Source organism: Pempheris klunzingeri, chromosome 3 (assembly GCF_042242105.1).
Source record: "Pempheris klunzingeri isolate RE-2024b chromosome 3, fPemKlu1.hap1, whole genome shotgun sequence".
NCBI classification, from domain to species: Eukaryota; Metazoa; Chordata; class Actinopteri; order Acropomatiformes; family Pempheridae; genus Pempheris; species Pempheris klunzingeri.
In genome coordinates this window covers 5187530-5210247 of record NC_092014.1, presented here as the reverse complement: position 1 = coordinate 5210247, position 22718 = coordinate 5187530, and the positions used below count along the sequence as shown (strand labels likewise).

The following is a 22718-nucleotide window of genomic DNA, read 5'->3' as shown; positions in this document are numbered from 1 at the left end:
GACGGCACTACTTCACGGAGCCTGCAATTTTTCTTTAGGGCAGAATTTAAAAGAAGAGAGGGGGTTGGAAAAGAAAGAGGAGGAGCAGGGAAAGTTTGGAGGTTTGACCCTTCATAGAGCTGTATTTGGACAGTTTGGTTGATAAAACCTTGTGCTGTAATCGTGACTCTTCAGTTAAAGTCATGTGGTGGCAGTTCATATCTAGGTGACTAAAGGGGATTTAGAGTTTTTAGCACTCACACACGCTCACTGTTTTTAGCATTCACACAGGCTCACTGTTTTGCTTTTTAATGTGGTTTGTATGGCATTCATGGTGCACTTGACCAAGTGAAGTTCCCCCTGTGCGATGATGAAGTGAATCTGAATCCTATTCTTTGTAAATTGATGAATTTATACATACATGTTCTCATACACATATCTCCAAATCCCCAACAATCCCTCCCCATCCCCACTTTTAGCATTTCTGTAAGTGGCACCAATGTTTTTGGTAACTTGATTCGGCAAATATGTCAAAAGATGTGATTGAGTGTGTGTTTGTGTGTGTGTGTGTATGTGTGTGTGTGTGTGTGTCAGCACACTCACAGCATATTTGCCTTAGGTATGTTTGTATGTAGTAGCCGTGTGGTGCTGCTGTCCAGCTGAATTACTGCAGACTGGGTTTCATGGGCTAAGGACTGTGTCATAAACACAGGGAAGAGGCTGAATGGGTTTCTCACTTACCCCAGGAAGGGTCACCCTGGGTGGGCCGTGTTAACACGTCGCCTTGGCCTGTGGGTCCTGATCCCTTGGGTGTCTGCTCATTAAGGATATAAAACAGTGATTCACTATGATGGAGCAGTCTGTGTTGCTGCTTGTTTATATGCATTTGTGTTTGTGGAAGCTAAAGTTTCATGATTGGGGTAAAGTGCAACTTGTATTGTATTGTATTCTATACTCTATGTCTGTGTGCTTTCATGCTTGATTGTAAGCATATGGACGTGTTTGTGGAAGGGATGAAGAAAAATTCCTTTGGCATTTAGTCAAATAGAATTAGGCTTTAGGAATTAGATTGAGAAAAAGACTTTCATTCATTCCTCAGCGTTGATGTCTAATAACAGTCTTTCTACTTACATGCCTCAGTTTTCTAACTGTAAAGTCTCACTTTTTTAGGACCAGCTTAGTAAGCAAGTGTTGATTAACTCCAGCCATTTTCTCTCTTTTCTTATGTCTTTCAGAGTGACTGACGTCACCATGCTGCCTTACCTCCTGCTATGTTTCCTCTCATCTGGTCTGGTGTTATCCTCTGACTGCCCAGCAGACTGCTCCTGCCAGGGCCAGGACTCGATATTCTGCATTCACCGACACTCCAGCACTGTGCCCCGTGTCCCCACCACCACCCAAAATCTCTACATCTTCCAGAACGGCATCGACACTTTGTCCCAAGATGACTTCAAAGGCCTGGGGGAGTTGGAGATGCTAGATCTGAGCCAGAATGAGCTGGCAGAGATTCCAGATGGTGTGTTTGAGATGCTGTCAAAGCTGAAGAACTTAGACTTGTCCTCCAACTACATCACACACATTTCCAAAGATAGTTTTTCTGGGTTGGTCCAGCTGGAGAGGCTCTATCTCCATGCAAACCGCATCCAGAGCATTCATTTGGAAGCTTTTAAAGGTTTAGAGATGCTACTGGAACTGAAGCTCCAAGGGAACCAGCTCACCTCTCTGCCATCCCTTCATTTCCCCAGGCTTCTGCTTTTAGACCTCAGCTACAACAGCATCCCAACCCTGGGACCCTCAGACCTCCAGACTCCTCACCTGGAGGCCCTCAAAGTGGCCTCTCTCGGGCTTAATTCTCTAGATGAGGATCTCATTGCCTCGCTCGGGAATCTCCATGAGCTCGACATCTCCACAAACCAGTTAACTGAGGTGCCCCAGGCCCTAAAGCAGGATTCCCTCAAGGGGCTAATCAAGCTCAGCCTGGCAGCCAACCCATTGGGCGAGCTTAAGGTGGAGGACTTCCAGAAACTGACTGGACTTCAAGAACTAGATCTCAGTTTACTTAATCTCCAGGGGTTTCCCCAGAGTTTCTTCCAGACCTTCCCTAGGTTGTTTCACCTGACAGCAGCTGAGAACCCATTTAACTGCTTATGCCCATTAGCTTGGTTCCCTGTCTGGTTAAAAGAGAAGGATGTGAATCTTGGGAGGCCTGAGGAAACCAGATGTCACTTCCCTCTGGTCAATGCTGGGAAGAAGCTCTCAGCACTGGAGCACAAAGATTTTGGGTGCCCACCTACCACAACAGTGCAGTTTGGCTCCCCGATTGGAAGTACTCCTGTTCCCCAGATGCCCACCACGACTCCAGAAACCACCCATACCAACGCTATTCCTCCTCCTCCACCCAGTGAGGAAACTGCCTCCTTAAAAACAGTCAGCTACCCCCCACCGCCAGAACCTCCAGCCTCACCCAGCTCAACCAGCGGGGAATACGAGACACACATCTGCCCACCAAACATTTGCCTCAATGGGGGCACATGCAATTTTGACCCATTAGGTCAACTCAGTTGTCTGTGCCCTTCGGGAACCTCTGGTCTCTACTGTGAAAATGTTGATGAGGTCCCAGAGCCACCGAAACCTTCAGCAACAGAAGTTTCAATAGTTGCCCCAGAACCTGCTGAATTTGATGCTATCAGCTCGCGGCAGGTGACCTCAACATCGATCCTTCTTGACCTGCACCGCTTCATCGAGACACGGCCACACATCCGTGGCATCAGGTTGACCTACCGTAACCTCTCAGGGCCTGATCGCCGCCCCATTATACTGAGTGTACCAGCATCATACCCTGAGTACACTTTGCGTGGTTTGACACCCAACTGTACCTACTCAGTCTGTGCCAGTCCCCTGGGTGAGAGAATCAGCTCTAGGGCCAACAGCTCTGTAGAAACAAGGTCGTGTACAGAGGCTCGCACAGAAGGGGTTCCACTGACATCCTCAGAGCACAGGGTAGAGACACAGAGCCAGCTGACATACACTCTCATCCCAGCCCTGGCTGCCCTGGCACTGGTGCTGGGGTTGGCCGTGGTGGCTGGGACAATCATCTGTTTGCGGAAGAGGAGACAGGCAAAGGCAGGGATGGAGCTTGAGCTTGGCCCCGCTGATCCTGATCCCATGGAACTGGAGGGGATAAAGGCCTGCTTGGAGAATGGGGGAAATGGTACACTGCCCCACAAACAGCCTGAGATTGACCGCTGTCACACACCTCAGCCGCCTTCATCCTTGCAACAAAATGGGGGTTTGGACTATGAGGTACCCTTGATGCAAGGACACTGCCCATCAAATAACAACCTAGCATCCCTAAAGCCATCATATTTCTAAGATGTAGTACAATACAAAGACTTGGAAAGATTTTGCAGAGAATGGGCTCACCTATCCAGACTTGTGAGGTCCTGCTATGACTCACTTAGTGTTTAAAAATCAAATTTTCATTCCAATTTCAGATATCCACAGTTTGAGAAGTGGCACTTAGTATCCTTTGTTGTCTGAATGATAACACTACAGACTGGATCATTTAATTCAAAGATACTGAATAATGAATTTGAGATTACAGCATATTGGAAATGTGCTAAACCGCTGTGGGACATTGACCAGGATGCGGTTTAAAGTCATCTAGCAGTTTGATGATGGTGACGCCTAACTAAGTGATTAAACTAAGTGCAATTGACTAGAGGGGTCTTGGTAGCAGACGGAAGTGCCTTTTTGCATTGACACAACTGTAACCGATGGCTCATTTCAAAACAATTCTTTGTTTATATAAAAGAAATGAGCTGTAATCCTGTTGCTGGATTGTTGCTGGATTTGGGAGATACAGTATGTGCCCTGGCGTTTGGGCCACAGAACTAGAGGAAATGACAGTGGTTTAAATGAAAATAATGATGCAGATGAGTGATGCCTCGACCACACGTCCCGGCACTAAATGGGTTTTCGACCAACTCCAACTGCTCCGTGGGGATTATAAAAAGAACTTGCACTGAAAAGATATATTTCTTTTCCCTTCCATTGCCCAGTCACGAACTGCCACAAGACTGATGTTCGCATAAGGAATTGCAATAACAAAGCTAGTAATACATTGATGACCATAAAAGCTGTCTAAACTTCATATTTTGCTGTTGACATGATCTGATCTGCAAAAAAAAAAAAACCCCAAGTTTCTTCACATGCGTACTTGGATTCTTTCCTGTCAACAGACCTACCATAACTCTCTCCACACATCACAAAGCTTTTTGCTCCATGGGAGATACATTTGCTGTGAAAGATAAATGGACTGAATGAAGAGCCATTGAGAATGGACTTTGCCTGTATTGTTCTGTTCCGTGACGGGAAGGCTGTTTTGTCTAGCTTATAACATGATATTCTGTTTTTGTCTTTTTGTATTTTTATCATGTTTTTTTTAGCTGTTGATTTCCAGTCAGTATTGCTATTGCTGTGAATTGAAACATTAGTAATTGTTCACCCATGAAAAAGCCTGCTTAAGTCATCATGGATTCAAAAATCTTATATTTGCATTTTAGTGATTTAGGTTATATGTAGCTAAAACTTCCCAGAGCCATTTACAGTAAGTGCCGAAGAAAGCAGTAGCTTGGTAATGAAATATCCACAATAAGTTTTAATTTAAAGACAAAATTAAAAATCAGTCATCTTTACATCATGTACAGAATACTTTTGTACGAGGTTCACCAAAATATGTTTGGAGAACTCACCAAGTGAATGTAACTGTCGAGTGTCAGACACTTTATTCTCTGTGCCAGGTCTGCTAACACTACATGTGGACAAGCCACAGACTGTTTTCAGTCTGTCTCTTGTTCGTATTCAGAGGCCTTTTGCCACAAACCGACTCCTATAAAGCAGCTCACGCTCCGAAAAAGAAAGTTCAAAGAGCTAGGAAGCAATTTGCTGTGAGTGTCAGTGAGTTTTAGGCTTTAGTTTCCTCTTGCCGCTGCTGACCCCATCGTTTCTGAGATATGGTTTAGACGGTGTCCCCCTTAGGTTTTTGCTCTATCACATCCTCCTGCTGGCTCGCTGTGCCTCCACTCTAACCATGCAGTGTGTTTTGGTCAACAAGGATCATTAGCTTGTGTGTTTGGAGACTGTTTTGCTTGTTTACGGCCAACCAGACTGTGAAATGTACAGACTGAATGCACCATTCTGTGTTATCTGTTTTCTTTTTCCTGTCTAGGGCTGGGAATGTGATAAGCTTTTAGTGTTACTTTTCTTTTGTGCTTTTACGTCTTCAACCCTCATGAGAAAGAATCTTAAATTGCAAAGTATCTTAGGTTTACAGACACGTGCCTTAGCAATATTGGTGCAGAGCCTTACTGACATCACGTATTGTCATATTACACGCTGATGTGTATATAAAGAACAAAAGGGCCTTTATTTTGCCTCACAGCATATTGCATTATATTACATTACAAGCAAAAATGAAGAAAAATTAAATGTAATGTAATCTATTTTGCCAGGGTTAAAAAAAGAACTTCCTCAGTTCGAGGTTAACTAACAGCTGAAAGCTTGGACGACTGGAGCTTATCAGTTAGTATATTCAGGTGTGTGCATGTGTGTGTGTGTGTGTGTGTGTGTGTGTGTGTGTGTGTGCATGTGTGCGTTTTTTGTAAAAAAAATCTTTAATTGAGTCCATGTACTACACTCCAGCACGGTCCAAAATCAACTTAACCATTCTTTGGCTTCACCACCTTCTTCATTTTGTCAATATTCCAGTATAAACACAGACGCTCATATATCTACTCTCGCCCAATATATCAACTGGAAGACACTCTATTGCTTGGAAAGTGAGAGGGGCAGGAAATGTTTGAAATATTTTCAACGTGCTTGTTACAGAAACTTCCCTGTTTGTTTAGGGAAACTTGTCTTTTTTTTCTTATTGTTTTAATTTTGTCAATTATGTCAATTACGTTTTTGTATACGTGTTTGCCAGAAAAGCAATGCTGAGAAAAAGAACAGTATTAAAAGGACTTTATGTTGAAATGTCTGTGATTTTGTGTCTTATAAATAAGAATCCTGGCTTCAAGATTCTAGCGACTCTTTTATGGTTTTATAATGGTGCAGTAATGTACATGTTCATTAGCGAGGGCTCTGAAGTTTTCCTCCTCCTTGTGGATTTTACAGTCATAGCGTGTTGTCATAGAGAAAAGTTAAACACAAGCTGAGAAAGAATTTCCAGTAATAACAGAAGCTGATTACACACAGCTTGTACCTCTCAATACCTTGTTACACTCTTACGCACACATTCGCACTAACCTCAACCACAACATGATTACTATGTGACGTTATGTTGGTTTGTGGATGGAGGTCATTTTCTGTTCTTTCCACTAATAGCCAAGAACATATGCTAGGGGAAAATATTACAAAATAACACCCAGTTTCCAAATAACTACCGTTAATATGGCTCTGCTGTTTTTCATTTTTTGGGCTGTTTTCTTGATGAATCAGTATTGTTACATCTTACTCACAATAAATTGCAATGAAAACAATGCGATAGAATAGACGTCCAAACGTACAGCAGGTTGATTTGTCAAAGCTGAGAAGCACAGCAGCAAGCAGGTGTAAATAATTACATTAATTATGGCTTCTTGTCATTGTGTCCCAGGTTCTGACAGTGAGCCAGCATGTAGAAATGCCAGGGCTGTGGAGCGACACACCTAAACGGCACACAGCCATTATGTTATTAAATACACCTGTGCTGCTGCGCTGCTATGTCAAAGTTCCTGCTGTACAAATGTCAGCCAGCGGAAGCTTTCTTCTGCTGTATCAATCAGTATAATCGCGTCCTACTTTGCAGTTTGTTAGTTTGATTGTGCATGCAGCTAACCATCTAGCCCTGGTGCAGAATTTGAATACTATTAAAGAGAACCTAAACGTCATTTACTCAGGCCTTCTTAAAATTTACAGGACAGTTTCAGGAAGAAATCTGAAGGTACAATCGTACCTCATGACAGACATTCGCCTTTTGCGTCTACAGGTGACGCACCACATTGTGGGGATGTTAGTGGAAAGAATTAAACATGTCATGAACAGCACCTTTTTTGTTTTGTTGCGGTCATTTTTGAGGACAATATGTACAACATAAACTTCACACTCATGATTCAGAAACTCACTTGGTAAATATAATGTGCTACACAGGAAATACAATGAGATACAGACATGTTATAACAACATCAATGCGTACACAACATACACAAGAGCCACGGAGTCAAATAAACCCCAACTTCACAGCCCATCACCCTCATTAGCCCCGAAATGTGCTTCTCGTTTCAAGACCTTCCTCCTCGGACTGCTGCAGGCTACTGAGAGAAAAGAAAGAAACAGAGAGAAAAAGAAGGCAGGGGAGTGGAGAGAGGCTTGATTTATTTGAACAATCTGGTTATAATGAAAGCAGTTGGGGCTTGCTGGGGGTGGATAGATGGAGTGAGCGGAGAAAAGAGTGGGGAGGAAGGAGTGAATGGGGTGAAATCCAACTGCAGACAGATTGTTGGACTTGATAATGGTTTAAGCAGACCCTACAAGCTTCTTAACCCCCCCCGGCTCAGTGTGTGCGTGCATGCATACTTCTGTGTATACACTGTACCTAACTTGCTATATGACAGCCATGAATTCCACATGCAACCCATTTGTGCTGCAGTCTATCTTGCTATCAATGCTGACATACCTTCGTAATATATATGGGCCAACTGCTAGCACTCTAAAAGCATGGTTTATGTCTTTTGGACGTTGATGCATTTTGAAGAGCAAATTCTGGCCCAAAGAGTTTGGATGTGTCAGTTAAAAGGGGAATCAAATACTTTATAGTGTTTAAAATCATTTATGAATGCACTAAAATTCTGGCACAAATTCATAACACAGATCTATGGCCTTTTCCTGGAATGCATTTATAATCATTAAAGGAGATTCTTCACTGAAGTTTTATGTGCAAATGTGTCATCTTGGACCCAGGCCCAGTGGATTCTTCAACACGTCCTCCGAATTAAACAATGAATGATGTAATTCATCCTAAACCTACAGATAAAAAAATATTTTCTGATCTGATTTTCTGAACCCCTCTCAGAAAATCAGTTGTCTGTGCATTCCTTAGAAATAGCTGTTAGAAAATAAATCAGTTTTATGATGTGCGAACCCATAATGCTTCAGTTAAGGTTTGTTAGATTCACACAAAGATCATGGTTTCAGTTAAGATAAGTACTCCTTTAAAGTTAGGGAATTACTTTGGGTTGAAATAGGAAAAGCAATCAAGGATACGTTTTCAAACCTGGACTCTGTTTTACATGTTTTGAGTTCAAAGTGACTTTTAGATATAAAAGGTTTTGGAGCTGGTCGAGTAGATTTTGTTTTACCCAAATATTGTATTGGATCCACGATTTAAGTTTTTAAAACTCCAAAGTTGCACCATAACCCAAACAAACTGATTGATTGAGGCAGCAATAGACGTAAAATGACTGTTTTTGTTAGTGGAGTCTGGTGGCTGTGAAGAGGAAGATGTAATGAAAAGGATCTTACAGGTTTATCTCTGTAGGGATCCTTTCTGTAATGTTGCCAGACACTTAGACTAACAATCTGAGCCTGTCAGTGTGAAGAACAAGCATTTCTAGTGGACATACTTTGACTTGCACAGTTGCCCCAAAGGATTACATAGCAGCCATTGTAATCTGTTCGTTGCTGCCAGCTGAGGCGATCTATCGAACCACTTCCAGACCTTTTAACAGTCATTATGAACCACAAATTTGTAAAACTGAAAATTAAAAAAAGAAAAGAAAAGGGCCCAAATTTGAATTTTTAAAGGATATGGTCTTCTTTATTTTCCTCAACTAATTGCTAATTGAAGACTTGCTTTAACAGTTGTGACAACTGATTTGGATTTATCTTGAAAACAAATGATCAAATGGAAACAGTAATGGTCACATGAGTGCAGTGATGTAAACACTAATATGACCATTACTGTTCAGGCTGCTCCTCCTCATTCTCAAAGTAATTTCCACTAAATGGGACATTAGGATACAAAAAGATATTTTATAAGGTAATGCTGTTCTCGGGTATTTTAAATCACTGCTTTTAGACAAAAGGAACCACCTAAGAAGTTGAACTGAATTAAGACCCACTCGCTTTGTTGCTCTCTTCTTCCCACACTGTCTGGGTCGAGAGCTCATGTTCCGTATTCTCATGAGAAAAACTCAGTGGGTAAAGCTGTCGATGGCTCTTTTTTTTCTCAAATACAATGCAAGGTTTAATTGAATTAGCTTTAATTGCCATTAATTTACCCATGGAACCCAAAGGTCTCCTCTTACCCATGGCCTTTAATGACTTCCATCTTCTCTGAGGCAGAAGTTTAACAGCCGACCGCCCGAGACCTCGAAGATCAGTGAAACTTCATTAGAATCATTTTCCAAAAGGTATGTATGAGTTCTTGTTGGGTTGTGATCTATTTAAACTAAAGGAAGAAATAAAATGTGATGATGAAGCAGAAACGAGAACAGAAGAGGAAGGAAGGAATTTGAATGTTTGTAGTTAAACAGTCATCTTCTTGTCAAAGTAAACTGTCAGATCTTCTGAATCGTCCTCTGAAAGTTTGTGAGAAGAAGAATTTCAAACTTGAGATGAAACCTGGAACGAGGAGAACTGTGCAGTCAGCAGAGGTAACATGAAGGTAGGTGAGGGGAGTTGTGTTGTTGCTGTGAACTCAGGGCCTTGGAGCAGCAGCTGAGGGTTTATTGGGCTCCAGTATTTTTATGGCACAACAATAGGCACTCAGGGCCAGGCAGGGTCATGTTGTGATAGGAGATGGCATGACTGCACAGAGCAGGGATTACCAGGGACCTCCACCTTTTTTAGGCCTTCACTGCAAAGCAGACAAGACTAATGCTCCAGCATGGAGAGGCACACATGCCTGTAAACCATATGCCTCAAACATGCATACAGAGTACGAGAGGCATAAATCATGCATGAACATGGGAAGGCGCATTCATGCATGCAGACATGTCTAAAACACAGTTACAGTGCTGATAAGGATGTAAACGTAAAGAATGGAGATATTCATTTTGCAACATGAAAACCACATAACTCCATTTCTGGTTTAATGTACGCTAAGAAACATTTAAGATACACTCTAATACGCTTACAAATGTTTGAGTTTGAGAGAGGATTTTACCATTGAACCGCTACCAGCTGTGGTTCAGTATTTACACTGAAGATCAGAACTGAACACTTTCTTCCATCTGTTGTTTCTTCATACACACAAGAACGTTGCTATCTGACACTGCCAAACATTAAACACATTTTCCACTTTACCAGTTTCTTCAATATCTAGGCTTAGGCCTTGGGAAAGATTGTAAGTATGACAAATAAAATATTGTTAGGGTTATGAATCACAAAGATTAGGTGTTAATGAAAACCTAAACTGTAGGTTTGTGATCTGGTATTTTCCACTGCACTATGTTCAGGGCACTGTTCTTCCTGTGCCGGCACTGAGTGTTGGCTTCGGATGCACATTTTCAGGTGCAGAACTGTTGAAATTGAATGTACTTTGCAGGATATGGGGCTGCCCAGTAGCTCCTCAGCTTTAGTGTAGCATATGGAGTGATTTATTAGTGAAGCAACAATGGACTGGAACAGCAGAGAAGTCAGTTTCTATGCAGGACTGGTTAGAAAAATGTAAAATATTTATTTATTTTTTTGATTCTACATTAAAATCTAATTTAACTACAGCTGTTACCTGTGCAGAGCATTTAATACTCTGTAGATTTGTTTGATTCCTTTATTGTTTGTGAACTTAGCTTTATCGTACAAAGCTCCTCTCTAAACACTTAACTGCTGTGGGGCTTGTTCTTCTTGACCTTTTACCTCTCAATAGCTGACCTTTGACCCCATGCAGGATTTAGCCATGGCTAGCCTCTTTATGCCCACTTATAGCAACAAGGAAGGGTGTGTTTGGCTATTTTCAGTAGCTCCTCCCATCCCCTTGTCAGCTTTAATTACTTGCTCTCCATCCCTCTCTCTCTCTCTCTCTCTGTCTCTCTGCTGCTTCTAATTTTCTCTCCCACTCATCATTCCAGTCAGCGTGTTTCTATTTAATTTTATGAGACATTCTTTAGATCTTCTAACCTCATTTTCAGGCTTCCAGAGTCATTTCAACTACAGGGTCACACACAAGTTACATTGAAATGTATCAGCGTTTCTTACCTTTAAGTTTCCTATCTCCCCCTCCCTTCTTATGCCTCTCCTCCCTCGTTCTGTTTGTTCCTGCCTCAGGAAATGTCTGCTGAAGCCTCTGGGCTTCCCCCCCTCCCATCATCAAATTGATACCAATTGAGTTATTGAGGCACCACCCCCGTAACAAAGGGTCCCTTTTTATTGGTGTTTGTCAGGCCAGATGTGAAGCAGGTTTCGACTTGACCTGGCAGGAAGGAAAAGTAGAAGGAGGGACAGGAAGGAGGAGCAAATGTATGTCAACAACATCAGACAGTTCGCTGTACCTTTGGCAACCAGCTGCTCATATTGAACTGGTTCTGTTACACACTTGGACACAAAAAACTTGAGATTCAGACCAGGATATTACAGTATGTAGAGGTTCTTGGAACTGTTTTTAAGACCTTGAAGTGGGAGGCATCATAAAGGCTTAACCTTTACACTGGACTGAGTCATTTTAATTCTGCTTCACCAAAGACTGAACTTGATTAAAATTTGCCTTTTATTGTTCCCAAACTTTGATTTAAACTTAAATGAAGCATTTTTGAGGATTATGGTGGGATAAAAGAGAGAGGAAAAAGACTTTCTGACTTACTGATTAGTGACAGACAGAACCCAGTTAATTTTTTAAGAATGTTTTAATTTTCATATTTCCCTCCTGGCTTTGAGTTTGGATTCTCATTTTTTCCCTCCACCATTACTGCTGATCTACTCAAATCTTCTGCCAGTTGAAGCCACAAACGACTCTTTTATCTTTTCTTAGCATTTGTTTTCCTGTCATTCAAAATTCACCCAAAAACTTTAACTGACAAAAGAAGATGAAGTAGAGCTTTTCTGTAAAGTCATTACAGCTGCTTGCAAACCTTGTGTTTGATCATTGACCAAATTTCCAGCTGTGGAGCTGAGGACTGGGACTCATTTTAGGTTCCTATTAACACTATGATGCTGGTTTATATGAATATAAATCATTTAGATAGAGATTAAGGCATAGTTGCACATTTTGGGGAATAAGCTTTGCTTTCTTGCAGCTAGATAGATTGAAAGCAGGGGGAAACAGCTAGCCTGGCTAGCCTATGTCAACCAGCACCAACAAAAGTCCGTAATTAGCGCATAATTTTAATCTGTTTAATCACTATGAAAGACAAAGAGAGGGGGCGATAATCACCACAGTAAAGGACGAACATAGTGAAAAGGAGGCCAGAGTGGTTGGACGGGTCAAATACAGGACTTCAAACAGAGGAGGCCGCAGTTTGAAACCGAAAGTCATTGTTGAGTCATTTTAAGTGTCAATAACTTTTGACACATATATGACATAAAAACTGTTTCCTTGCTGTGGCTTCATATTTAATACACAGGAATGAGAGTGGTGTTGATCTTCTAATCTAAATTTCAGCAAGAAAGCAAATACGCACATATCCTAAAATGTCAAACTATTCCTTTAAAGAATGAGAGCACAGGGCAGTCTTAAATGTGAGCAGTTCATTCTCATGAACTCCTGTCAGGTTGTTTTACGCACTTTGGACTTTCCAGTGGCTCTTAAGCCGAGGCAGCCATCATAATTTGTTTTTAAATCAGAGGAGGTTTATGTTTTTTCAGTGTGGTTTCTGCTGTTCGGCCCGACTCCTCCATATTCACTGTTTCCTATGCTGGAGATGGTCTGATCAGTGGTCGTGAGGAGGAAAACGGAGACCGAATGAGGGACAATTTACAAAATCCAGCGGAATATAAGTTTAGTTTATGAATCATACCTCAAAATGCCACAGTGTGCAGACATTACTTTTAGTAAATGCAGGAAATGTAAGGTTTCATATTGGGCGGAGTACGTCTCATGTCTCCAATATTTCATAAAAAACGTATTGTTCCCTGCACTTTTATGAGCACACTGTGCTGTTTTACTCTTCCTCATTAAATCTAAATAGTTTTTCATTTCTCCACAGAGGAAAAAAAACTCTTTCCTGCAATAGATCCCTCCATGTTATACTCTACGCTGAAAAGCAGCCAAATTCAGGATGTCTACACTATCCTGAGAGAGGTGCAGAGAACCTTAAGAGAGCAGCAACAAGATGAAAATACAGATCCCTTTTTATGATAGTTTTTCTTTTAGACTATACATCTGCATTCCTCCCCATTTTTAGGATATTATGAGCTTTTTGCCTGACAAACAGCATTTCCTTTCACACAGACAATTCCCCAAGAGCCACAAAGCAAATGAGTGACCTCCACTCTCAGTTATGAGTTTTCCCCTCCTCAAACAAAAGACATTGTGTCCGTCTCTATTGAAGCGACAGAATGTGATGAAATGTTTAATCTTGTGAGACTCTGTGCTGAACACACTGGGCTACTTGGTTAGCAGGTGCAGGCCGGCGAGGGCACAATGATTTCACCTCGGAGACCAGACACACAAGGTCAGCTATGCTCCCATTGTGACACGCTCACACGCTGAACACACACATACATATTTATATTCTTCTCTGTTACAATGTCCTCATTTATGTTCTAAAAATACTGGTTACCATGCTGGTTGCTGTGTTTTATCATATATATAGTGTTTTTCAATTGTCATTTGCTGTTTTTATCCACTGATGAACTCATAAGCTATTTAAAAGAGGAAGGGGAGTTTTTTTTTTAACTCTGGCTCCAAAAATTATGTTTATATAATACTAAATAATGCATTTTGGTTATCATGTCACCTCTCACTTTGGAGTTTGCAGATGCATGCATTAAAACTGGTATTAAAGCTGACAAAGACCATAATCTGATTACTTTGTAAGACATGTTCACTGTTGCACAGCAGTCTCTTAAAGATTTTTACCATTAAGACTAATTTTACAGGAATCTAACGATAAAATGTAATCCTATTTTATCTCATCACTACACTACACCACCCTACACTACTAACTACTACTAATACATCATTGGCTTTACAGAGTGACATTTCACTGTGATGGGTTTGACATGTGTAGGATTGGTTGTGAATGGCACATATTTGTACAAATAAATCCAGAGAGTGAACACAAGGATGACTAAAATGACACTTCTTGAAAGATTAAGGAAGTTTAATTTTTGGAGTTGAGTTTTGAAACTCAGTGAGCTTTTCTAATGCAATAAATTCATCAAAATAAGTTGTAGAAACGAACTCTGGCCTTCTCTGAATGCACTGGACCATAAGCCATAAACACACACGCATACAAACACACGTACACCCTCAAACTAATCACATTGCATCACTCCCCCTACTCACACATAGGGAGATTAGGATTGTGTGGGATCAGCAGTGAGCTCTGTGAACGCTGAAAAGCTTGCAGGTGGGATATTGAATATTAAATCTCAGCAGCAGGCTGCGTGGAGCCCGCTGAGACGAGATATGAGAGAGTGTCACACTGAGAAACAACTAGGCCTCATGATGTGTGTGCTGATGGGTTGTCTGGGAGAAATCGACACGGAAATATTTGAACAGAGCGACAAAATAGATGTGTGTTTGAGAGAATAGTGTATTTGTGGGTGGATGTGTTCAAATATTAGGTTATAAAAGCCTATTACAACATGTTTCACAGACATTTAGGTGGTACATTTAGTTCTATATGAGGCATTTTCCAGTATAATTTGTGTTAAACCATTATATAAAACTTCAGTCATCTAAATGTCTCTGCATTTTAAATAGTCCTTATGCTGATTATAGCATAACCTCATTTAAAGTCACATTCTTCTGTAGCTGTTGCAGAGGAATGCCAAGCTGCCAAGCTGCAGCATCCAGCGAGCCACATGAAAACACAGTAAAATGTCTGGAAGAAAAACATGAGCCTGATCGTCAGCCTGTCATTTCCAATAAGCCAAACCAGTAAACAAGTCTGCTCTGACAGACAGTAGAAGAAACCAAAGCAGTCAAACGGGAAAAACAGAAGCGTGTTCCAACAAACAGACGCTAAAACCAGAGCTACGATAACAACCTGATTTCAAGGTCTATCGCAAAGCTTCTTTGGAAGTTCAAACTGTTTGGCAGCAGTTTCAACACAAGCGATTTGGTGTTCATGAAGACACGCAGCACACGTCCGCGATGTTTTCAATCCAAGACGGCACCAGTGAAATCAGTTTCTTCCCTTGTGTTGGTGCCACAGAGTCTCCAAGCTTCGTTACAGATCACAAGTTTTATACATTTGTTCTTGTTTTCAAATGGACAAATCTGTGTTTTATCAGGTGAAAAATATGATGAATAAGAGTAAATGTTTTTTTTTGTCAAATGTAGCTCAGTTTACAAAGTCTTTCTTGAATAAAGTTGATGCACTGATTCTGGAGTGCATATTGTTGAAATGATGGAAACCAGATTGATTTGTTTACTTGTGATGTCTTTTGAAACTGCAAGTAAAACAGGCTCCTCTAGAGCCACAGAAGACATCATACAACCGTTTCTGCAAACTCCTTGTGTGATGAATAAACTGAACTTAATAAGCAAATTAGGAGGAAATCTGATTTCTCATTCACTTTTTACATCCACCTTCTGCACCTAATCTCCAGGGTTTCTTAGCCAGAAGTTTTCTGGTTTCACCATCAAACACATCACACAAAAAAGTCCTTCCAGAATAAAAGGTGACCATTTACCTCATAGTTCTCAGTAGGCAGACATCTCCAAATCATCCACCAAAGCTTAAGGTGTGTTATACAACGTTAGAATTACCTTACATTGTGAATAGATGGATTAGAGTCCTAACTGAGGAGCATGAGCCAGTGTTGCACAAGAGAAGCTAATCAAAACCAGCAACTCCCATGATGCAATCTCATCATTGGAGAGGACTGTTAAATGTTAGTGAATATAAAGCATAAAACCGATCTCATGACACCTTGTCTTTGTTCTTGTCTTACTGTGTTTGGCTGTCTCTTGTTCTTTTCGAATCCCTGCTGCTCACTTTTATAATGAATGTGTGTTTTAGTGTGATTTTATTCTCAAACAAACCACCAACTACACCTAAACAACAACAACTGTGTGAAACATTATCTGAATAATTACATCAAACCCATGGGCTTTTGCTTTAAGACAACCCTGTTAAAAAGTGCTCATGTTATCGTGATTCTGCCTGCATTATGGTCAGATCTCAATATGCAAATTAGTTAGGACTCAATAAACATCCGTCACAAGTCAAGTGAAGAAATGTTATACATGGGTGTCATTTGTAAATCATTTTTCATATGAGTCACTGGCTACTGCTACAACTTGTGCCTTTCGTTGCGAAGCTTAAGATAGTAAGAAGAGGTTCTCTTTCTGGACATGTTTTCTCACTAAGAATACGGTTGCACTATAGACGCTGCATCTACAGCTGCCTGTAGCTTGGCGAGCATTTACACACACACAAACATGTGTTTCCTCTTTCCTTATCCCGATGCAGATTGCACCAATACCTGTTGTAAAGATGATCGTGGCAGCAAAGCAGAGGAAATCCTAAAAACATCAAAATGTGTGGGGATCTTTAGCCTCCCTTCAAATTATTATTTGAATATCACATTCCATGTATAGGCTGATAAAAACCTGTGCATGCACATCGCTCAGAGGAGCGTAAGCCTGCTTGGGATTGACATGGGAGCTGAAAATCACAGTGCCTGAATAGATTGTGTTGCAAAATTGTAGTTAAGCTAGCATGTCTTCCAAATTCACCACTACTGATACACAGCTAGTAGGTCATTGAGGTTGAACCCTAAAGTTAAAAAAATTAAACATTTTCGATTCTATGGTATTTGTGCAAACTTCATCTGCTGAGGAAGAACTTGTGATACATTAGAAAGCTCCAGAACAGCCACAGAGCTAACCATTCGAACTGATCCGTTAGCTTTACACCATGAGCTCCACAACAGCTTTTTGTTCACCCCAGCATGGTTTAAGTTCACCAATGAGATTGATACACCGTCTGAGTAATGTTCCTGTAGCTACAGCATTTGTCTGGTTTTCTCATTGACTGTCTCTCCTTCTCTGAGCTATTTGAGTGCTGACTGACGGCCGGAATTAAGAACGTGCAAATGCTCTGGCGACCCTCCCTGCAGTACCTCATAACGTTTAATCAAAACCATGCCCAGCACTTGCCCCTGACTTTCCGACACAGCTCCTCCGGTATTCTTAAACCAAAATAAAGCAGTCCTTTTTTTCCCTGATGATATTTTTTCATACAGTGGAAAGTTTATACAAAGGGTAGCCTTATCCCTGGAGCCTGACTCTGGTCTTCCAAATACCTGCAGGATGAAATCAAACTCCCTTTTGAAAATTACATTATATAAGTCTCCCTTTCTGTCTTTTCTCGCTCTCCCCGTCCTCTGAGCTTGTCAGATCCGTCCAGCTTTCCAACTCTCCAGGAGAGGATCAGGCATCATTCCGCGGGCGTCAGACGCCGATGCAAGACTTAATTAATGCAAGGGGGTTTTCATTGGAGAAAGCTTCAGAGATTAAGGGGTTTTTCGCCAGAGAAAACACAAGAAGCTGGAACAGGTAAGAGTATATTATTTAGATGGATGAATGGTGCATTCTTAGCAGATTACACATGAAGCTCAACCAAACTGTCTGGCACCCCTTTAGTCCACGCCATATGGTCAAACGTGATGATCAAAGACATCTGCAACTTGCAAAGGAGGAGATAAATAAAATAAATTCTAAATGTTTCCGTTAGATATGCAGCAAAGTTACAAATAAAAGGACTCAGTGGAAAGTTTCTGTTTGTCTGTGGTTGGTAGGAAAGTTATATTCTGACTCATGACATATCAAACAAGTTCAAACCTCAACTGAATGAAACTTAAGCTAAAAAAAAGTAATAATCACAACATACTGAGCAAAATATTGAGTTTCATGGGGGGATATTCTTAAACTACTCTTCCACCTCCTAGGAGGTCAAAGGTCAGGATCAACTACAGAGACCAAACTAGAGGAGATTCAGAGAGTTACACTAAACCACTAAACTAAGTTTGCAGATGAGTTCTAGACCTTTACAATGAAATGATTTCTCCCAAAAATTGGACTTAGACAATATATATATGTATATATAACCACTCCTGCGCCTGTCTAGTAAACGTGTAGCAGGAGACAGCAGCCTCTTAGATTCGTCCTGCTGCCTACTAGCACCTTTAAATCTCACTGAAATGCTCATTGAAATGTAATATTTGCTGTTTGATAATAAAAAAAAACACACCAATCAACAGTTTTGCGACTAGTTGCCAGGCAGCACACAGACTTCATGGAAAGCACCACTCCTTTGCTGAAGTTACAGGCCAGGAATTAGTCCCAGGGGATATAACGTGTTAATAAGTCAGTTTTAGGGGATACTTTTGGACGTAAACAGGCTACAGTAGCTGTTTCCAGTCTTCCTGCCAAGCTAACCAGCTCCTGGCTCTAGCAGATGGTACATTTTTACAGCACAAACATGAGAGTTTTATCTTTTCATCTAACTCTTGAGATGAAAGAGAACAAGCACATTATTCTAAATGTTGAACTATATGCTTTTAAACTTGCTGCTGTCTGAGGACAATCAGAGAAAATGGAAAAAAGAAAATCATGACCACTGTACCGTCTAACAGAAAAGGCCACAAACATGTGGTCCAAAAGCCTGCGCTGGATATATCCAATACTAAACAGGAACATGAGGACACCCACAAATTAAATTTTACTCCAAGTGAGCTTTGCTTATGTTATGCACCAAAAATGACTGATTGGGACCAAGGACTGGCTTAAAATGTTGCACATGCAACTACAACTTGCTATATATGATGTATTTTTGTTCATTATTTATTTAGTTAGGGGACATATATGGGTGCTCATAACCCTTAACCTAACTCATCTAAAAGGTGTAACTGTGTGAAAGGTCTGTAAAACCGAAGCATGCAGTAGAAGCAGTTAAAACGTACAGGATACCTTTCTGGGATTAATAAAATAAAAAGAGCGGCGCCCTGACAGCGGTATTGATGGACTGAAGTGGTTTTCCACCGAGTATTCCTGCCGTAAATCTAAGGTGTAAAGGCTGATGGATTTATTGCAGCTCTGCCCAATGATCCAAGGTTCTTGTCATAATTTGTTCATGTGAATGAAGGTTTTATTAAGAGATGACGAAACAATTCCTGGGTCTGTTGCCTATTCCTGTTAAATTTATACCCTATGATCTAAAACTCATATTTCTGTTTCCTTCGAGTGCATATCCCTAAGTTTTAAACAGCTTCTTTGGGCTGGGCACATTTCCCTCCCAAACCCCACGGCAACCATTCAAGTTTGGACGGCTTCCTGTAATTCATGTTCAGTGTATTCAAAAACAAGCTTTAAGAAAGGGAGGAAAAAAAGACAACAACGTTTTAACCATGAACACGACTTCACGTGAGCATGTCTGCAGTCTCACTGTATACATACACATAAACAGCTCTCTTTGAGGCTCACCGCTGTTAGAGCCCCAAGGTAGAGACGTTGTCTGTCTGTGATTTAAACGAAGACAGGAGAGAGGGCAACAACAATGAGGAAAACTTAGTTAATACAGGATTTTTTTTTCTTTTTTAGGGTCATTTATGAATCAGTGGTGAGATTTCCACAACCGATCTTGGGCAATTTATTTGGAAAATGGAATCAGTTACTCATCACTTGCTGCTCGTTACTGATTGCAAGGACCCACATTACTTTACTGCTTTTTCAGTGGTAGCAGTAAAAGATATAATACTACTATAATACCAGGTGCTACACCAACAGGTTGCATGTTTTTAATTTAATGTGTAGAAATGAAAAAGGAACTATTGTGTTGTCTTAATTGTTTCTTAACTAACCAATCTGGTTTCAAGTCAAGTGGCTCTAAATACCACTGTGCTATCATCGCAATGGAGATGAATCAGAGGACACAAATTCAAAATGCTTTGTTGGTTAAACTGGGAATAAAATGTAGCTGAATTAATTCAAAGTTGACCAAGAATCACTGGATAAAAGGACCTGAACTGTTGAGTATCAGGTCTCTGCAAAGCATAACCTCTGGCTTCTGCTTACTGTCAGCAGCAAATACACAGACCTGTGCCTTTATGGGGCCAGATTCACTAAATTTGCAGCATAAGGTTATGATTTTCTCCCTTGATAATCCAAAAAGAAAACATACACATGAACCAAGTATGAGCATGTGAGAGCCCTGTTTGCTTATCTGCAATTTCTGAGTAGCTAACGTGATGCTTTCACCATTTGCAACCTTGTTTTTGTTTGAAAAGGCCTTGGAAGTGCACTAAATACCATCTAACACTGTCTATGCAATAAGATAACTGGACTTTTACTTCCAGAATCGTGGATGCAGTCTATTTTTTTCAAACTCTAAATGGTATAAGTAAACTTCATTTTACACTTTTTTACATTTTTCTTTACATTTTTTACTGTCTTTCTTTTGTTTTATATGTTATGTAGAACATATGGAAAGAAAGAAAGAAGGTTGAGGGTGAAAGTTGAGTAGGAAGTGTCAAAGTGTGCGTGTGTGTGACTTTCATTGCACTGATTGCAGAGGTGTGGATCAATTTCAATCTGAGAGACGGAGTCAAGTCCCAGTCAACCCTGTCAAGGCAAACAACCAGGTCAAGACGTCACATGACCCTGACAACCTGAATCAGACAGGCAGTGTGACGAACAGCCACCCTTCACCACCAACAGCTCCTCTGTCCCGTTTCTGACAGGACGTGTACACACGGCCACCCACTTCAAAAGACCAAGCACCCGTTTCCCTCCAGCACCTTTCCCATAGGAACCAGTGTGTGTGTGAAACAGGAAGCACGCGTTCATGTGAGCATATGCACGTGTATGTGTGTGGATATGAGTGCAGGCATGTAGGAGTGGGGCATTCAAACTGAACATTTCAAGGGGTAAAAGCAATAACACTGGTGAAGCGGCCTGCATTTATTCATACATTTATATTATTGATTCTTACAGCGTCTGTTATCCAAAGCTGGTAAATACTTTATGAAAAGCTTCTCTTTCAGTTCATTCAATCTCTGCAGACAAATCTTTCAATTATCTATTTATCAATTGTCCAATTCTGTCATTGCTGTATGAATTAAACGTGTCTCGTGTCTTCGCGTCAGAACACTTGGTCTCATCTGGACAAAAAATCCTGAAGGGAGGTCTTTGCATTTGTTGAGCAAATGATTCACATTATTGATTTTCATTCTAATCAAACCATCAACATTTATTACATTTATAGTTTTTCCACTACTTCATTCAGGTTTCTCATTGAATTTGTCACCTTTCTGTGTATTATAGTAACACATGTTTTGATTTAATTGTGAATTATTGCGAATCATATATTTATGAGCATGTGAAGGTGTGAAAGCAAAGTCTGCGGGGGTGGGTACACAAAGAAAATAAACTTAAAATTTGATAGGTTGCTGTTAATAACGAAGCCTCCCACTGCTGTCAGTCCTGTCACGCCTCATCTGCAGCTCATAATGTTACTTTACTGCAGCGAGACTGCAACACGCTCCCCTTCCCACACACAGGAGGTCAAAGGTCTCTCTCACACACTCACACAAGCACACACTCACACAAGCACACACCAAAACCACCACCAGTTTCATCACTCTATTTTTTCACTCACTATTCAAATATCAGCCCCCTGCCAAAAGATCTCCTGTCTCCTGTCAAACCTCTTCCAGAAACTGAAGCCACATCATAACAAGTGTTCACGCTGTAAACTGACCAGAAAAGCTGGTCAAGAGATTGCCAAGAGACCGGTCTATTACATTGCTTTAATATTTGCGAGGTTGGCGCTGTCCCATAAACAACCATTAGCTTTACGCATGTGAAAAGTTAAAAGCAATCACAGCTAAATATGAGTCCAGCTTGACGAGATTCCCTCTATTATAAATCTGGTTCCTGCTCATGCAAAAGCCAGCACTGAGAACAAGGGCTACATCATACAAATCAATGGGACAATACACACCAGTTTGTTGTAGATATTTGTGGATTCATGACGTGAGAAAAGCATGACTTGGCATTTTCATTGGTGTCACAAGAGACAGACTTATATTTAGAAAATGTTGCACGAGTTGGATCAAATCTGCGTCATTCAGGACAAAGCTCGCCTAAATGCTAAAGGTCATCTGCCTCACCGGCCACACTGTCCTACTTTTGATGCACTGATACAATTTTTAATGAGTGAAAACTCACTTTGTATGCACATAACACTGCAGTGCCCATTTTACCTTTGGCAGCAATGCCTGATGTTGTCTGATGCATCTCTGTCAGATTAGCCACACATTGAGCGTATAAGTTACATTTTCCTTTAAATGCTTATGTTGCACTAGTATCAAGACAGCAATATATCACCATATCTATATTTAGTCACACTAGAAGTGAGGGTTTAGGGATGGCAGTGTCAGTTTGTTGGCTGGTTCACCACCGTGGTCCAGACTGAAATATCTTGACAACTATTAAATGGATAAAGATTTAATTTTGTACAGACATTCATGGGCCCCAGAGGACAAGTCCTAAAGACTTTAGTGGCCATGACGTTGACATGTATGAA

The 22718-nt window shown here is 40.8% G+C and overlaps 1 protein-coding gene across 1 annotated transcript in view; it reads left to right on the top strand.

Annotated features, from left to right (window-relative positions):
• LOC139198855 (vasorin-like) overlaps positions 1-4082 on the top strand; it is a 28609-nt gene extending 24527 nt beyond the window's left edge. The window contains exon 2 of the mRNA XM_070827820.1: positions 1215-4082. Within this exon, the coding sequence (XP_070683921.1) occupies positions 1231-3351 (2121 nt within the window). The 5' untranslated portion in view covers positions 1215-1230 and the 3' untranslated portion in view covers positions 3352-4082. The remainder of the gene's footprint in view (positions 1-1214) is intronic.
• The last annotated feature ends 18636 nt before the right edge of the window (positions 4083-22718 follow it).